The 18,039-nt window shown below is 41.9% G+C and overlaps 2 protein-coding genes across 2 annotated transcripts; one reads left to right on the forward strand and one right to left on the reverse strand.

Annotated features, from left to right (window-relative positions):
* Positions 1–869: 869 nt before the first annotated feature.
* On the reverse strand, positions 870–10,525 carry LOC134573574 (THAP domain-containing protein 6-like). Its single transcript, XM_063433355.1, has 8 exons — positions 10,443–10,525; positions 3,182–3,374; positions 2,903–3,010; positions 2,554–2,764; positions 1,957–2,110; positions 1,717–1,875; positions 1,196–1,611; positions 870–1,063 (listed from the first exon to the last, which is right to left on the reverse strand). Exons 1-6 carry the CDS (start codon positions 10,520–10,522, stop codon positions 1,734–1,736), a joined length of 888 nt encoding a protein of 295 aa, XP_063289425.1. The 5' UTR covers positions 10,523–10,525; the 3' UTR covers positions 870–1,063; positions 1,196–1,611; positions 1,717–1,733.
* Positions 10,526–10,749: 224 nt separating this feature from the next.
* On the forward strand, positions 10,750–14,809 carry LOC134573575 (transcription initiation factor TFIID subunit 9-like). The gene is made up of 7 exons (XM_063433356.1): positions 10,750–10,899; positions 12,062–12,143; positions 12,366–12,502; positions 12,715–12,849; positions 13,251–13,332; positions 13,668–13,778; positions 14,424–14,809. Exons 1-7 carry the CDS (start codon positions 10,750–10,752, stop codon positions 14,588–14,590), a joined length of 864 nt encoding a protein of 287 aa, XP_063289426.1. The 3' UTR covers positions 14,591–14,809.
* The last annotated feature ends 3,230 nt before the right edge of the window (positions 14,810–18,039 follow it).

Here is an 18,039-nt window from a genome sequence, read left to right on the forward strand (position 1 = left end):
ATGTTACAAAATGCCCTTTTAATACAAACTCAGCTCACATTTACATACACCAGGGGTCCTCAAACTTTTTAAACAGGGGGCCAGTTCATGGTCCCCCTTCACTGTTTGGGGCAAGACTATATAAAAAAAAATATATGAACAAACTCCTATGCACACTGACGCATAAGGACATAAATACACACACACACACTGACATACATACACATACACACTGACATACACACACACACACATACTGACATACATACATACAGACACACATACACAGCTAATTTGTCTCACCTTTTATTGCAGGAGGATGGCTGTGGCTGATGGGAGTCGGCGTGGCTCTTCCCTCCTCGCGGCCTGTCTGTCTTTCCTCCCTCCCGTGCGGTCGCGCTATTGCAGATACAGGGCCCATCGGGTGGCCCTGAGGGCTTGGGCCGGGTTCAGGACCCTGGCGGGCAGAAATCAGCTCAGTGGCCGTAGTTTGAGGACCCCTGACAGACTATGCAACTTCAGATTCATTGAGTGGAAATTTGCTATGCAATGAATGCCCACTGCAGGGATAAAAGCCTAACTGTAAAAATACACATGCTATGAAGGGAAAAGTATCACAATCGACAGATAAAATTAAATGTGATAAAAAAGGAGAACAATTGAGAATACAATATAAAATAAGGATTTTCTTGGAAGCAATAAAGTTTTGTCTTTTTAGATATTTATTATATAAAAAAATATAAATCTTTAAATATTTGCATTTGCCCATAACACTCCCAGCACCATGCACACAAAAATGCCCCCACCCACCCCAAACCAAACACTAAAACCCCTGAAAAAAGGACTGTTTTACAGAGCTTCTTTCTCGTGCTCCCTTTCTGCAGTTCAGAAACACAGAAATAACCAACGACAGCAAGTCAGAATGATGGTTGTCGATGCCAAACTATGTCTCCTCAATGTGTTCCCCAAGCAGAAAAACATCCTCTGTTCCAATCTCCTCCCGGACGACGTGTGTGACTGTCGACACCTTAGGAGCCTGCATTGTTGAAGCCCGGTGGATCACCCGCTCTGCAGCTCTCAGCACCTTTTATGATGATAATAATAATACATCATATTTATATAGGTCTTTACACAGTGCTTACAGAACATAGAAAAAATAAGAACAAAGCAACCTTAATATACAAAGATTTAAAAAAAATATATGATAAAATCAAACCTTCACTGTGCCTTGAGATGGAATCACTAGGCCGCCGTTGTTTTTCAGGGCTAGAAGGTGGTAGCTCTCATCAAATGAAGATTGTACAGCATCTCTGACCAAGCTCGCAACGCACACATCACAGGACAGTTTTCGTATAATCTTCCGGACTACAAACCCTGCTATGTACACAAGAGCATTTTCCACCAGACCACCAAACCAAGTAGGGAGATAATTATGGTGACACACAAGGGCCAAAATGTTGGCGAATGAAGATAGGTGCTCTTCAGCAGAGGACATCTCCACAGCAGACAGGGACACAGTGTTGTCTTGGGCTGCCACATTGCCTGTCTCACCAGGTGAGACACCACATCGAACCATCAGACGGCAGAAGATGGCCTGGAACTGGCATGCTGATGGGTTGTTTTTCCAGCCTCCTTGTTTGGAAAACAGGCACACAATACATACATTATTCACAAGACAAAGATATTCACTTGGTATATTTTCTGAATTTATTGTAAATAAAAGAACACCAACCCTACCTGATGCTCTGATGGAATTAAATAGGAGCTGCAAGTGATCCTGTAGGTGAGCACATACCGCTGAACTTGGAGCATCCATATTCAGCCTGGTCTCCCTGGCATCTTGTCTCCAGCATCATCTTGTTCAGCCCAGGCTTGGCATCCACCGAATGCAGCCACCTGTAAAAAATTGAGAGGAAGCTATTTAACGTGTTTGCATCCGTAATTTCCAAAACTTAAATTGGACAATATTAAGCCTACCTTTGTAATGTATGTGGATGTGGGAGGGGTAAATGCAGTCTCTCTCTGAGGTATTTGTATGCCTTTGGACCATGTAGATGGAGCGTGAGCGCAAACTCTCTGTAGTCCTTTGTATACTCATTGCCCTGCTTTGCCATGAAGTCTATCTGAAGATCTGAAATGTTATGAATTAAAATGAATGCAAAATCCAATTATCTCTAAAAATCTCAAGGGTCACGTACCCCCTCAATTTCAATGGGCATGACGCCTCTGTACCATTGTAATGTGTGCTTACATTAATACTGTAACATAAATTACGTATCCAGCTCAGTATCTAATAAAAAAGAAAACTAAACATCTCTCCGCTTTGCTGGATCTGGTCACAGGCCCTTGTAAATATCACAGGAAATATTTTCATTTGCAAGGCAACGTGCTTACACCAGATTGGTGTGTCTACAATTAAGCGTCAGTGTGTGTGCACACCATAGACATATATATTACGGTGCACACCTGGTGGCGGTGTTTAATCAATTGGTGTGTTCATTTGAAAGCTTTTGCTTTGAGATTGTGGGAAAAGTTTAATTTTAGTGTATAAGCAATCATAAAAAAAAACTGTACCGGAGTAGAATTCAAGCTTCTCTTTGAGTTCTTCATTAATTAGGTGCTTTTTCATCAAATCCCCCAAAAGACTCTTTACTGTGGTCTTTGCCCTCTTTTCTCTGGCCATGGCATTCTTCTTCTCTCGTTCCAGACTTTCCACTCTTGCCAAGGCTTCATTGAGTCTGGTCTTAAGAGTGGTAGGGGAAGCAGACAAGGCATAGCTATGATCCTAGTAGAAAAAGGGATGAACATGGTTTGGTGTATTCGTTTACTTGTGAGTGTGTTTAATACGAGCGGCAACAAACAAGTTAGGTTTTTAATATGTCCAGGAACATTATGATATAATGTTTAAAGTAGAAATATTCACATCAGTAGGGTGAGGTTTTGAGGTTGCTGTTTCTTTGGAATCCTGAGAGGCCACAGGTAAGCTTTCTTCATCTCTTCTGGAGGTAGATGTCGACCTGCCCTTTTCCAACTAAAATAAAGAAGCATAATAATAATATTATATATATATATATATATATATATATACACACACACACACACACACACACACACATACGGATAAGTATCTCACCCTGCCCTGTGATTGATAATAGAAAATCTCAAATTATGACTGCTAATAACCTTATGATGATACACCTACCTTTTGAAGGTGAACCGGGAAGCTGAAGACAGATGGAATAACACCATCTCTGAGTCTGACAATCTGACCCGTCCTATCAAAATCACCCTGCTTAAAATGTTGAGAGCAAAGCACTGATGAATCACTTGCAGTGAATCCTTCTCTTCTCAAAGCCACTTCCCACTTCTTCCTCACATCTTTGTCCTTGGGAAACCTTCAAAATGAAAAACGGAAGATTTAGGAGAGTCTACACAAAAGAGTTCAAGCTAATTTTCTTCCTTTACATTTCTCAGAAACTTTTTTCCACAAGCCTCCTATTTTGATGCATATGTTTTGATAATTAACCAAATGTGTTTAAATTGTGAATAAGCTTGTTTGAAAACCATTCTAAACCAGTATGTTCTGTTGCCTTGATTTTAAGTAAGTGGGGTGGATATGAGGTATACTTTTGTTATGGTGAATTACATATCATACATAGTGTTACATACAATACACAGTGTTGGGCATGCTACTTAAAAATTGTAATGGAGCTAAAGTATAAGTTACTCTGACTGAGTGAGAGAGAGAGAGCGAGCAGTGAACACTGACAGCTTTATACAGGGACTGAGTGAGAGAGCAGGGAACACTGACATCTTTATACAGGGATAGAGTTGAGCGAACCCGAACTGAAAAAGTCGGGTTCGTACCGAACATTATGTTTTTTGGACCCCGGACCCGAACACGGACATATCACTGTATGTTCGGGTTGGAGTTCGGTGATTTAATGGCGCGCTTTCAAAGGCTGCAGGGCAGCCAATCAACGTTTGACTCGTGTGCCCTTAGAAGCCATCACAGCCATGCCTACTAATGGCATGGCTGTGATTGGCCAGTGAAGCATGTGACCCAGCCTCTATATATAAGCTGGAGTCGTGTAGCGCCGCACATGCGATCTTATTAGCGTAGGGAGAGGATGTTGCCGCTGATAGGGTCAGCTTAGGAAAGAATTCTGCAAACTAGTACATTAGTGGGGTGGGGTGCACTTCATATCTGAGAGTCAAATAGAAGCTTCAAATACCGCGGTTATATCGGAGTTTTAAAAATATATTTTTTTATTTTTTGGGGCGCTAAATAGTATATTTGGGGTGTTCACTTCATATCTGAGAGTTACTTCAACAATATTGTAATTCTGGGGCAATACCCTCACAAGTCAAACTGAGAGGTCAGTTTATAGGGAAAACTGTTGCCTGGAGGAAATTCTAAAACAATTTCCATATGTCCTTTGCAGACTTTACATGCTGGAAAAACACAGGTGCCACTGCTGTGGCTTTCTGCAGTGTGCATACCGGCAAAGAGGGCAGGGTTGAGGAGTGGGTGGAAGATGATGTGGAGGATGATGAGGTCCTAGACCCCACGTGGAATTAAGGTCATGCGAGTGACGTGAGCAGTTTGGAGGAAGAGGCGCTGTGGCACAGAGGCACCAGCACAGCATAAGAGGGAGCAGGGTGCAAAAGCGGAGCAGCCGTCCCCTAGCGCTCGTCGGCATGTATTAGCTTGAGAATTACCAGTTATCCAAGTAATACATGTAGCGATCAAAGGATCCATAATAGACTTGAGCGAACCAGAACTGCAAAGTTCGGGTTCGTACCACATTTAACGATTCATTCGTAGTTTCACAGTGAGGTGGGCAGTCTGGGTGACCAGGACCCAGACACTGTCAGGATGTGACATTCACTGTAGCGGATGTGCGCGCTTTTGGCATTGTCACCCTGCTGCTGTGTAACTTCGGCCTTCCCACTCACCGCCTCCTGAGACTTTGCGAGCAGCAGCAGGCGATAGTGGAGTTTCAGATGCAGCACGCACGGGTCAGTGGCTCTGCACCAGACTTCCCTCCAATTGATCAGAGTTAAAGGATTTCAAGTGGACTCATTACAATTACAGGGCCTCTAAAGAGTCCTGTATTGTTATTTGTCGTCACTACCTTCCCGCGTCGGGAGTGGGTCATTTGCGCGCCTGCTGCCTTCCTTGCATGTGGTAGTCGTTTCTCAGGGTCCCTGTACGTAATGGAACCCTGATTACCCGTGGTCACCATGGTAGGCGCAGAAACTGGCATCGAAAGTTGATATGGATGACATCCGCATGCAAAGTCGCCGCCACGGGGATATGCGATTTGCCCGAGGTTCTCTAGAGTCAACAAAGTTCCTGCGCAACTATGTCAACAGCTACTCTGCGGAACAGAGTTGTCTTTTTTTTATATGGCTACCTCATCCTCCTCCTCCACTGCCACAGTCACCGCCTCCTCAACCTATGGGTCACTTAGTATAAACTAGGTACACATTAGCAGAGGCTTGTGAAGGCCTTTCCTCCATGCATCAGGACTGCAAGAAATGCACCGCAGGCCGCAAATGTTTCTTTATTTGTATGCCCCAACATGTTGTGGGCTACCACAATTAAAAAATAAAAACAAAAAAAAACCCCTCCTAAAATACAGTGTTGGCTACCTCATCCTCCTCCTCCACTGCCACGATCACCGCCTCCTCAACCTATGGGTCACTTATTATAAACTATGTATACAATAGCAGAGGCTTGTGAAGGCCTTTTCTCTATGCATCAGGAGTTGAGCTCAGTTTGAACAATAAAAGAATACCCTGCACTCCAACCCTCTCTCAAATGGATAATTCTGTTGATTCTCCTGATAGCCATGCTTTAGATTTTGATTTATGTTCTTCCAAAGCTAAATTCAAAGATTCCACCTAGTGCTATTTTATGGCTCAGCTGTATTTTTAATTTGTACGCTATTTTAAGTGATTTCCCTATCCACATTTGTTTGCAGGGCACTTGTCCTACTCTTACCCCCATTTGACTTGCTTTTGCAGCTCTCCAGCCCTTTCCAGGAGTTTTTTTAGAGGCATTTTTGTGGCCAAAAGTTTGGGTCCCCATTGACTTTAATGAGGTTCGGGGTCAAGTTCGAGCCCGAACCTGGACTTTTTTTTCAAAGTTCGGCCGAACCCGTACATCCAGGCGTCCGCTCAATTCTATACAGGGATTGAGTGAGAGAGAGCAGGGAACACTGACAGCGTTATGTTAAATTTTACTTGTGAAAAGTAATCACCCAGCCCCGTTTGCGATGGTCCCCCGATTTGAGCAGGAATATGCTGCACAGTGCTCTGGCATTCTCGTCCAGTACAGTAATGTTACAGAAGTACGACCGGCCCAATTGATATACGGCAGGTTACTTCCACACTGTCATTCTCTTAAGTTTTGCCTGTGCATAACACGCAGAATGACAGGCGGATGCGTATTAGGGGCTTTAACTTGTGGCTTGGTGAATGGTGTCGGGAGCAAGGATTTGGCTTTATTTCTCATGGTAGCTCTGTTTGGAATGGAAATAAACTGTACAAAAAAAAAGATGGTTTGCATCTTTCTCAAAAGGGAACAAATGTTCTCAGTGAGCAGTTCAGAGGTTTTGCTAGGATGTATTTATATCCAATTGCCCCCCAAAACAAGGGCAGAAGGTGCCTTAAGCAAGTGTGTTAAAAAATGACAAGCTTAGAGTCATGTCTACAAATGCTCGCAGTTTAGAGAATAAGATCAATGAACTTGTGGCAATAATGGCAACTGATAATGTAGATTTAGTCGCTGTTACGGAGACATGGTATAATGAGAAAAATGACTGGGACATAGCAATACCAGGGTACTCTTTATATAGAAAAAGACAGGGAAGGCAAGAAAGGGGAGGGGTGGCCCTGTATGTGAAGGATAGCATAAAATCTAGTCTAATAAAAGTTAGTGAGGCGAACATAGAGTCCGTTTGGGTTACGTTAGAATTTGGTAATCACACAGTAACTTGTGTAAGTGTGATTTATAGGCCCCCAGGACAAATAGAAGAGTTAGATAATCTACTAGTTGAGGAAATAGCTAAAATGACAATGACATCTTCCTGATGTGAATTGGAAAACAAAATTAGCTGTTTGTGCCAGGAGCACACATATTCTAAACTCCCTACTGTGATTGTCTCTAAAACAAGTCATTGAGGAACCAACTCGTCAAGAGGCCATACTAGATTTAGTGTTAACAAATGGAGATTTTGTATCAGATATTACTGTAGGTGAAAGTTTAGGATCCAGTGATCAGTCAGTGTGGTTTAATATAAGAAGAGTGACTGAGTCACACCACACAAAAACAAAAGTTTTAGACTTTAGAAAAACAGACTTTACTAAAATTAGAATATGTGTAAAGGACTCATTATCAGATTGGAGCAATTTAAATGGAGTCCAGGAGAAATGGGATTATTTAACAGTTGCACTGCTGAAGGCAACAGAAAATTGCATTAGGCTTGTCAGTAAATGCAAAAAAAATCAAGAAACCACTGTGGTACTCCGCAGATGTGGCCAAAATAGTAAAAAAACTAAAAGTTAGCTTTTAATAATTATAAAAAAACCCAGAGTGAGGAAGACCGAATGCTCTCTAAAATTAGGCAGAAAGAGGCTATCAAGTTATAAGAGCTTCCAAATCTCAAACAGAAGAGACAATAGCACAATCAGTTAAAAAAAAAAAAAAAAAAAAAAAAAGGGGACAGAACATTTTTTAGATGCAGAAATTAGAAAAGGAAAGTTAAAAAAAGGATTAGTTAGATTAAAAACAAAAGAAGGAAGGTATGTAGATGAGGATAAAGGTCTAGCTGACTGCCTCAATGAATATTTTTGTTCAGTATTTACAGAGGAAAATGAAGGAAAGGGACCTCAGTTAGGAAAAAGGACAAATTAGTAATTTGTTACATGTGAGTTTACAGAGTAAGAGGTTTTATTTCAACTGTCAAAAGTAAAGACAAAATAAGTCAATGGGACCTGATGGAATACACCCGAAGTTATTAAAAGAGCTTAGTGGTGTTCTAGCAAAACCATTAACAGATTTATTTAACCAATCATTGTTAACAGGAGTAGTCCCAGAAGATTGGAAGTTAGCGAATGTTGTGCCCATTCACAAAAAAGGTAGTAGGGAGGAGTCGGGCAACTATATGCCAGTAAGCCTTACTTCAGTAGTGGGGAAAGTAATGGAAACCATGTTAAAGGATAGGATTGTTGAACATCTAAGAATACATGGATTTCAAGATCAGAGACAGCATTGGTTTACTTCAGGGAGATCATGCCAAACTAATCTTATTGATTTTTTTGATTGGGTAACTAAAATAATAGATCAGGGTGGTGCAGAAGACGTTGCTTACCTAGATTTCAGTAAGGCTTTTGACACTGTTGCACATAGAAGGCTTTTCAATAAATTGCAATCTTTAAGTTTGGATTCCAATATTGTTGAATGGGTAAGGCACTGGCTGAGTGACAGGCAACAGAGGGTTGTAGTCAATGGAGTATATTCGAAGCTTGGGCTTGTCACCAGTGGGGTACCTCAGGGATCTGTACTTGAACCCATTCGCTTTAATATTTTCATTAGTGATATTGCAGAAGGTCTTGATGGTAAGGTATGTATTTTTTCTGATGATACTAACATATGTAACATGGATGATGTTCCAGGAGGGATAAGCCAAATGGCAAATGATTTAGGTAAACTAGAACAATGGTCAGAGTTGTGGCAACTGACATTTAATGTGGATAAGTGCAAGATAATGCATCTTGGACGTAAAAACCCAAGGGCAGAGTACAGAATATTTGATAGAGTCCTAACCTCAACATCTGAGGAAAGGGATTTATGGGTGATATTACTGATGATTTAAAGGTAGGCAGACAATGTAATAGAGCAGCAAGAAATGCTAGCCGAATGTTTGGTTGTATAGGGAGAGGTATAAGCAGTAGAAAGAGGGAAGTGTTCATGCCATTGTACAGAACACTGGTGAGACCTCACTTGGAGTATTGTACGCAGTACTGGAGACCGTATCTTCAGAAGGATATTGATACTCTAGAAAGAGTTCAGAGAAGGGCTACTAAACTGGTTCATGGATTGCAGGATAAAACTTACCAGGAAAGGTTAAAGGATCTTAACATGTATAGCTTGGAGGAAAGACGAGACAGGGGGGATATGATAGAAACATTTAAATACATAAAGGGAATCAACACCGTAAAGGAGGAGGCCATATTTAAAAGAAGAAAAACTACCACAACAAGAGGACCTAGTCTTAAATTAGAGGGGCAAAGGATTAAAAATAATGTCAGGAAGTATTACTTTACTGAGAGGGTAGTGGATGCATGAAATAGCCTTCCATCTGAAGTGGTAGAGGTTAATACAGTGAAGGAGTTTAAGCATGCGTGGGATAGACATAAGGCTATCTTAGATATAAGAGACTAATTAAAAGTATTTTAGAAAATTGGGCGGACTAGATAGGCCACTGCCGTCATATTCTATGTTTAAAATGGCGCCCGCATTTCTCGCCCCCCAGAGGTCAATGCGGCGTCTAGGTATTGTATAGGTCTATGGTTACAGGTGATGGCCTGCTGGGTGACACTATATATCCTGCAGCCTCTACCATTGTGACCTGCTGTGACATGATGGAGTATCCCCACCAAAAATATGTACAAAATGTCATCTCACAGTGCGGTAACTTGCAAACTCTTCCAGAGCCATCATGCAAACGGTGGACTCGCCTCTTCTGCTCCATTCAGGTCTGCAGGTATTCAGTAAGCAGATAATCCAGCCCATTCATTATATCCGGCGGTGCGGTCGTTCTATCCGGCGGTGCGGTCGTTCTATCCGGCGGTGCGGTCGTTCTATCCGGCGGTGCGGTCGTTCTATCCGGCGGTGCGGTCGTTCTATCCGGCGGTGCGGTAATTATATCTGGCGGTGCGGTCGTTATATCTGGCGGTGCGGTCGTTATATCTGGCGGCGCGGTCGTTATATCTGGCGGCGCGGTCGTTCTATCCGGCGGCGCGGTCGTTCTATCCGGCGGCGCGGTCGTTCTATCCGGCGGCGCGGTCGTTCTATCCGGCGGCGCGGTCGTTCTATCCGGCGGCGCGGTCGTTATATCCGGCGGTGCGGTCGTTATATCCGGCGGTGCGGTCGTTATATCTGGCGGTGCGGTCGTTATATCTGGCGGTGCGGTCGTTATATCTGGCGGTGCGGTCGTTATATCTGGCGGTGCGGTCATTATATCTGGCGGTGCGGTCATTATATCTGGCGGTGCGGTCGTTATATCTGGCAGTATGGTAATTATATCTGGCGGTGCAGTCGTTATATCTGGCGGTATGGTAATTATATCCAGCGGTGCGGTCGTTATATCTGGCGGTGCGGTCGTTATATCTGGCAGTATACAGGGGTTGAAAAGGCAGGGGAACACTGACAGCGTTATGTTAAATCTTACTTGTGGAAAGTTATCCCCCGAGCCCTGTTTGCGATGGTCCGCCGGTTGGAGCAGCAATATGCTGCACAGTGCTCTGGCATCTCGTCCAGTACAGTAATATTACAGCTAGTATGACCGGTCCAAAATGGCGCCCGCATTCCTCGCCCCCTCCCAGAGATCAATGCGACGTCTACGTATTATATATATGTCTGTGATTGACATTACAGAGATCGCTTCCTGGGAAACATTCAGGTGACGTCAGTGACGTGCGCAACGCAAACTACTAAAAGAGTGAGACGAGGCTCTGCGTGAACGTGCCTCACCCAAGATGGCGGATTCCTCCGGACGGAAGATGCCGGTTAGCTTACTTCCTTTGTTTTGGAGGCTCAATTCTGGCGCCGGAAGTGGCACTGGATGGGTGGATGCGATGGAGCAAGCTAAGATGGCGTCTCCTAAGAGTGCTCCAAAGGATGCACAGGTACAGCACAGTGCTTTTATTTTGTATTTCGTGTTTTTGTGAGTGATAGCCATTATATTGGGTTCCCCATGATGTGCTGTCCAGGCAGGGGGTGTCTGTTATTGCCATATTCCATGCAGCAGGTCTGTTACTGTGTATCGAGGCTGCCCTGATACTCAGCCAGGTAAGTGGGAGAACTAATACACAACAGCTAGCATGCCTGTGTATTGCCAGTCACGTCCTGTCAGTTAATCAGTTCCAATAATACTCAGACTAGGTGTGCTGAGCCAGATGCAAGGGTAGGGATGGTGGGAGTTGTAGTCCAGAAGCTGGAGCACTAGCTCTGATGTAGATCAGGTGCAGGGGTAGTGTTTTGGGCTGATAGACGAATGGCCCCTGCATGGAGTCACCTGGAGCATGGCACGTGCACGAACTGATTCACTACTCCCTGGATTTACCCCAACATGTGATACCAACTGGTTATAGTGCCTGGCCGGAGTGGGTTTTTTTTTTTTTTTTTAAGGAATTTTCAAAACACCTGAAGCACTTTAGTTTGACACAGTGCTTTGTGTGTCCTCTTTATATCATTTTATAAAAAGTGCAGATTTCAATAGAAAGTGGACCAATGAACCTTGTTACACTGTCAGGCAGCTGGTTCTTTAAAGGGACAGTTTAGGCACCATAATTTAATCTAAATTATGTTCTTTTGGTGCAAAGTGGCCCCAGGGCACACTCTTACCTCAAGGAGTTTACCCCATACCTGTGCCTCCAGTGCCTATCTCCACACCACCCAGACTGAATCGGTGTTCTGAAATTTGAGTTTCAAGCAAGTTTTGTGAATGAGAAATCACTGGCTGAAAGCATCAGCTGACCGCTCTTTAGCTAATCCGTGTTCCCCTGTCTAGTGGTGGTGTACGCTTTCTGAAACTAAAATTTCAGAAGCCGTCTGGGGGTGTTGATATCAGGGCTGGAGCCTGGAGTGTTCCTTTAAGTGACTTCTATCATGTACAAAACTACTCTTAAATGGGTGTATAGCTTAAGATCCAGTAGAAAGCAAAGCTCTAAAATACATCTTATAAATCCACGCAGTGACTTTAAAGGAGTTGTCATATGAAACCTGCAAATGTAATTTAATAATTTTTCCTTTTTTTTTTAATTTTAATTTTTTAATTTTATTCTGCAGGTAATGGCTCAGATCCTAAAGGACATGGGGATTACAGAATATGAACCCAGAGTAATTAACCAGATGCTGGAATTCACATATCGTAAGTGAAAACGTGACAGTTTCATTGCTTTGTTAATCTTAATTTATTTGAAGAATTAAAAAGAGTGTAGTGGTCATTGATTTCCCAAGTCTCCAACAGATTAATTGGTGACCGTATCGGCAACATGTTTGGAGTTTAGAAAATTGTTCTTGCGAGCCAGAGCCATAGCAAATTAATTGATTTAAGTTTTTTTTTTTTTTTTTTTTGCTTTTTCTTTTGTAGGATATGTAACAACAATACTTGAAGATGCAAAGATTTATTCTAGTCATGCAAAGAAGAACAACATTGATGCAGATGATGTACGCCTTGCCATACAATGCCGGACAGACCAATCATTTACAACTCCTCCTCCAAGAGATGTGAGTTTCATTGTAATAAAGCTATGGTTAACAGGCCACTTCGTGCAGCAATACAGGCTTAATGTATTTTTGTGTTTCTGCCTCATTTAATATGCTGTTTGGCATGCTCAAATGCTTAGTTTCACATATATAAAATAAACATTCATCATTATCCATGCATCCTCACTCCTTAAATACTTCCTTATGAATTGTATTAACATTTTTCATCTTAGTTTTTACTAGAAATTGCAAGACAAAAGAACCAAACCCCTCTACCTTTAATCAAACCTTATGCTGGACCCAGGCTACCTCCAGACAGATATTGCTTGACTGCACCGAACTATCGACTTAAAACGATTCAGAAGAAGGTAAGTGACGCTATTGTTTACTTTGGGTCAGCTTAACATGAAAGGAGTCCAGGGACAGTTGTCTATTTCTAGACAAACCTAGGAGCTAGATGGACATATTAATTGAAGATAATTACTAGAATAATTTGGCAGCATTGGTTGATCTAATTTAAATCTAACATGGCTTATATATTTGTCAAGCCCTATTTTAAAGATCCTAACGTTTGCATGAAACGAACATAATTCAGTTGTTTCATAACCTATTATTGAGGTACAGTACCTTCTAAAAATGTCCACGGATGTTGAGCACTTATGCAAATCAGTCTAATTTGTGCCTTAATATCTGTAAAGTGTGCATCTTTATAATTTGAAATTCTAGCACAATCCTTGAAATATAATGGTTTGTGGTATATATTCTTCAGATCCCATCTTCAACTGGAAGAATAACCGTGCCAAGACTAAGTGTGGGAGCAGTCACCAGCAGACCAAGCACCCCAGGATTAGGTAAAGCAAAATACATGTGCGTGTCGGTTATCTCAAACTTTGCTCCTCCAGCTTTTGATGGCCTAAAACTCCCAGAATTTGGAGTTTGGGATATGTGCACTAGACATATTGTAAGCTCTTAGCTATGGAGTGCAGAGAATAAAATCTTGACAGCTAGTGACTTTAATGCCAAGTCTTTTTTGTTTTAAAGCGGCACTGTATTTAGGCATGTCCATGTGCTTTGGCTAACTATAATATATCTGTGTTTTTCAGTTGTTTAACAAAGTACTACTGTACAGATTACAATTAGTCTTGATTGTGTTTTTTTTTTTTTTAATTTATTAATTTTTTTTTAGGTACCCCGTCTGCACAAACTGTGTCAGTTTCCAAAGTTGGAACTCCAGTATCACTGACTGGTCAGCGATTCACTGTTCAAATACCAACCTCACAGACAACTGTCAAAACAGGTCATTAAATTATTTTAATTGTATTATTGTATTCTTTGCACATGTGAATCAAATTTTAATTCTGAGGTTAATGGAATACTCCAAGCACAATCCTAGTTGTAGTGGTCATGGTGCCAACTGTGTCCTGGCCATGTTCCCACCACTTTATCACTAAAGGCAGCATTTCAGATCATTGTAGTAACTGTTTAAGTTAATACTAGCCTTCCCTTGAAATCCTATATGGATGAGCTATATAGCAGTAGTACACAATATATTTGGCAGTGATATTCTGGTTCAAAGTAGGAAATATCTATTGTTTGTGGCACATTTTAAAGAGCTTGATGTGCCCTTGGTAAAGAATGGGGGGGGGGGGGGGATTGCTGCTGTAGTAATGTGTACATCTAGTATATAATATGACATTATAAATGTCCTATATTGAATACAATTTCAAATGCACCTAAAACATAACATATATATGTAAATATGCTCAAAATTAGTCTTTTATTCTGATTAGCATAAACTACCTGAACATAAGGTTGGAATTTGTTATATAAAAATTTTAACTGTAAAAATGTAGGCTTTAGCGATGTTTTAACAGGTCACACTACCTGGAATTTCCGTATTAACGTGTTTCTTTTGTTTTAATTTTTTTTTTTTTTTTTATAGTCCCTACTACTACACCTACAGTTCAGAATGTCCTAATCAATCCTTCATTAATTGGTTCCAAAAACATTCTTATTACAACAAACATGGTGTCTTCACAAAGTGTAAACAACGAGTCCAATTCATTAAAGCGGAAACATGAAGATGATGAAGACTATGATGCCATGTAACATGATTAATTCCTACTGTTTAGGGGCATTTCCTTAATAGACTTTATTCAACTGCAACAAATCATGGGACTTTCATTTCAAAATAGTTTTTGTGTGTGGGATTTTTTGTTTGTATTTCCTTGGAAGCAATATAACTATGCATCATATCCCCATTTTTTTTATATAATATTTATCTGTTATATTGTGGAAGCCAATGTAAATTAAAGGGATATTACAAGAGTGGTGAATCGTTTGTCTTCCATCAATTTGTAGAATGGTCATCTGTTAAGAGAACAAGGGCAGAAGTTGAAACTGCACAGCCAAGAAGCCCACCAATATATTACAGCATATGTGCACATATTTGCAAATCTACTGGGTGATTGACTTTTACTAGTGATTGTGCTCAGCTTTGATGTGACTATAGCTGGTAGACTTTTTTTTTTTTTTCTTCAAATTTATCTATTTTTGCCTAAAATATGAAACGCCATTGTCATTTCTCTACAATTCCCTATGGTATTTGTTCGCCACAGGGTATCTGAAAAATTCTAGCAATGCTCGTGTGAGAATTACAGCAGTGCAAGTTGGTTCTTTTTTGATTAAGCTTATTTTTAGCAATGGGATACTTTAAATATTGCTTTTTTTTTTAAATAAATTTTGTAAACTTTTATTTAGGTTGAGATGCTTTCTAGTTCTTTGATTAGGTGATTGGCCACTATAATACATAGTCATTTTTGTTGATACACTCTTTAATAGATTCTTGTGGCATTGTATTTGTAGGATGTTTTGATACTCCAGAAGCCCCTAAGGAGAAGCTAGTTATAGGCAATCTCTATAGTGCCTGGAACCCCCTCTGCCGGTGGGGAGGACAATCCCATCACTCACATTAGGACTTGGGACCATTGTATAGTGCTTTCCTATGGGCTTTTGGGTGACGCTGAATGTCCTCATGCATAGCGTCAGGCGGCCAAAAGTAACAAACGATCCGAAAGTCCCTCTAGTTAGTACTGCAATAATCACCACTGCAAGGCTAGGGGACCAGGGATACTGAACCCAGACTGCTTCAAGAAGCTGAAGTGGTACAAGTGCCTATAGTGTGCCTTTTAAAGGACATATGGACACCATAACTTCATCATGCATTGCCATAAGACAGACACGGGGCTGTGGGGGCTGGCAGAGCTCTTACTTACCTCACCTGCAGTTCCTGTCAGCTCCCTCCTCCGCGCCGGTCCGGTCAGCACCTCTGTCAGCTCCCAGTGTGAGTCTCGCGAGACTTACACTGGGAGCTGGCAGAGGGAGCTGACCGGCGCGGAGGAGGAGGGAGCTGACAGGAGCTGCAGGAGAGGTAAGTAAGCTCTGCCAGCCCCCTCCTACACAGTGCCCATCCACTGGACCACCAGGGAGTGAGAGCCCTCTTCCCTGCCATGTATCAAGCAGGGAGGGGGGGCGAAAAAAGTAATAAAAATATAAATAATAAAAAAATAAAAAATATTTAAAAAAAAAAAAAATTACAATAATAAAAATGCCCACCCCCCCACCAAGGCTCTGCAACACATACACACACACACACACTGCACTCATATACACACTGCAAATAAATATTAAATTAATATAATTTTAAGGATCTAATTTTATTTAGAAATTTACCAGTAGCTGCTGCATTTCCCACCCTAGTCTTATACTCGAGTCAATAAGTTTTCCCAGTTTTTTGGGGGGTAAAATTAGGGGCCTCGGCTTATATTCGGGGCTGCTTATACTCGAGTATATACGGTATTTCTTATAGAAATCAATTATTTTTTCTCATTTAATTTTTTTGCATAGTGGCTCATAAAGCACTTCAGCAAGCTTAAGTGCTTTAGGGGTGTGGAGTGGTCCTTTAAGGCTAGAGTCACCACAGCTGTTGTCCGTTCTCAGCACTCTCTTGCGACTTTTTTTTTTTTTTTATGTATTCGCTGGTAAGGTTAACTAATTTGAATATAGCATAATACTTTTTATTTTTGGTACATGCCGCGGTAAAAAGTACCTTGTAACTAAGTTTTTAGAAGAGGTTAACACTGATTAGTGACCAGTACTATTCTACAGTCAGTACAAAGCAGAGTATCTGCACTAGCAATTCTGTGTTGTATTTCTGAATGCCCAAAATGTTTCTTCTTTCAGAAGACATTGAATTGTGCTGAGCCGAATGAGCACATTCAGTTCTAACCCCAGAGTTGACATCTAAATCTTGTTAAGATAATTTATTCTGAATTTTGCAATAACAGGGTCATTCAGAGTACATGTGGCATGATAGGTATATGTAAACAATTTTTGTTGTTCAAAGTCTGGCCAACGTGTGCATGGAAGTATCTGTGAACAATTTTGCAGATTTTACACTGTAAAATAACTTTTGGGATTGACAGCAATTGCAATGCATACAAGTTTCCATCCTTCAGAAAGTGAAAGAGCTACTTAAATGTAAAATATTTGGGGGGGAATTTTTTTTTTTTTTTTTTTTTTTAAGTATTGAATGGGCATCTTAAGCTCCATACCCATTATAGTGCATCTTAATACTGATCCTCCTCTTTCGCTCTCCCTTCAAGTTAGTGGTATCCACATAAGTCCATCCTTGCAAGCACGTTGTCTTGGTGTCATACTTGATTCTGGCATCACTTTTGAGCCTCAAATCCTGTAGATTCCAACTTAAAAACATAGCCTGCATCCACCCTTTTCTTACAAAAGATGCTACCAAGGAGCTTGTCCATGCTCTAGTTATTTCTCACATGGATTATTGTAACCCTCTCCTGATTGGTTAACCCAAAAGCCCTATTGCCCCGCTACAGTCTGTAATGAATGCCGCGCCAGACTGATTTTCCTCTCTAGTCGGTCCCCTCACCCAGGGCCGGCCTTGGGGGTGTGCGAGCTGTGCGGCCGCACAGGGCGCCATGGAGCAGGGGGCGCCCTGACAGCCGACACAGCCCGCACATGGCCGGTGTCAGGGTCTATTTAAAAAAAAAAAAAAAAATCCCGGCAGAGGGGGCGGGGCTTATCGTGAGGCAGAGGCGGGGCTAATACCTCCCGAAGCCCCTGCTGCACAGGAAGAGGGAAGGAGTCCCTGCTTCCCCATCAGCCAGCTGCATCCACTGGATAGAGGTAAGTGTGACTGTTTGCCTGTTAGCCCTCTTTTCCAGCCCTCTATGTGTCCCACTATTCCCCCCTCCCAGCCCTTCATATGCTCCTATACCCCCCCTCCAGCCCTTCATGTGTCCCTATAGCCCCCCAGCCCTCCATGTGTCCCTGTACCCCCTCCCAGCCCTTCATATGTCCTTATAGCCCCATGTGTAACCCCGTCCCCAGCCCCATGTGTCTCATTATAGCCCCCATGTGTCCCTATAGCCCCCCCCACATGTCCCATGTGGCTGTGTGACTGTGTGTGTGTGTGTGACTGCCTGTCTGTGTGTGTGTGTGTGACTGCCTGTGTGTGTGTGATTGTCTGT

This window comes from Pelobates fuscus, chromosome 9 (genome assembly GCF_036172605.1).
Source record: "Pelobates fuscus isolate aPelFus1 chromosome 9, aPelFus1.pri, whole genome shotgun sequence".
NCBI lineage: Eukaryota > Metazoa > Chordata > Amphibia > Anura > Pelobatidae > Pelobates > Pelobates fuscus.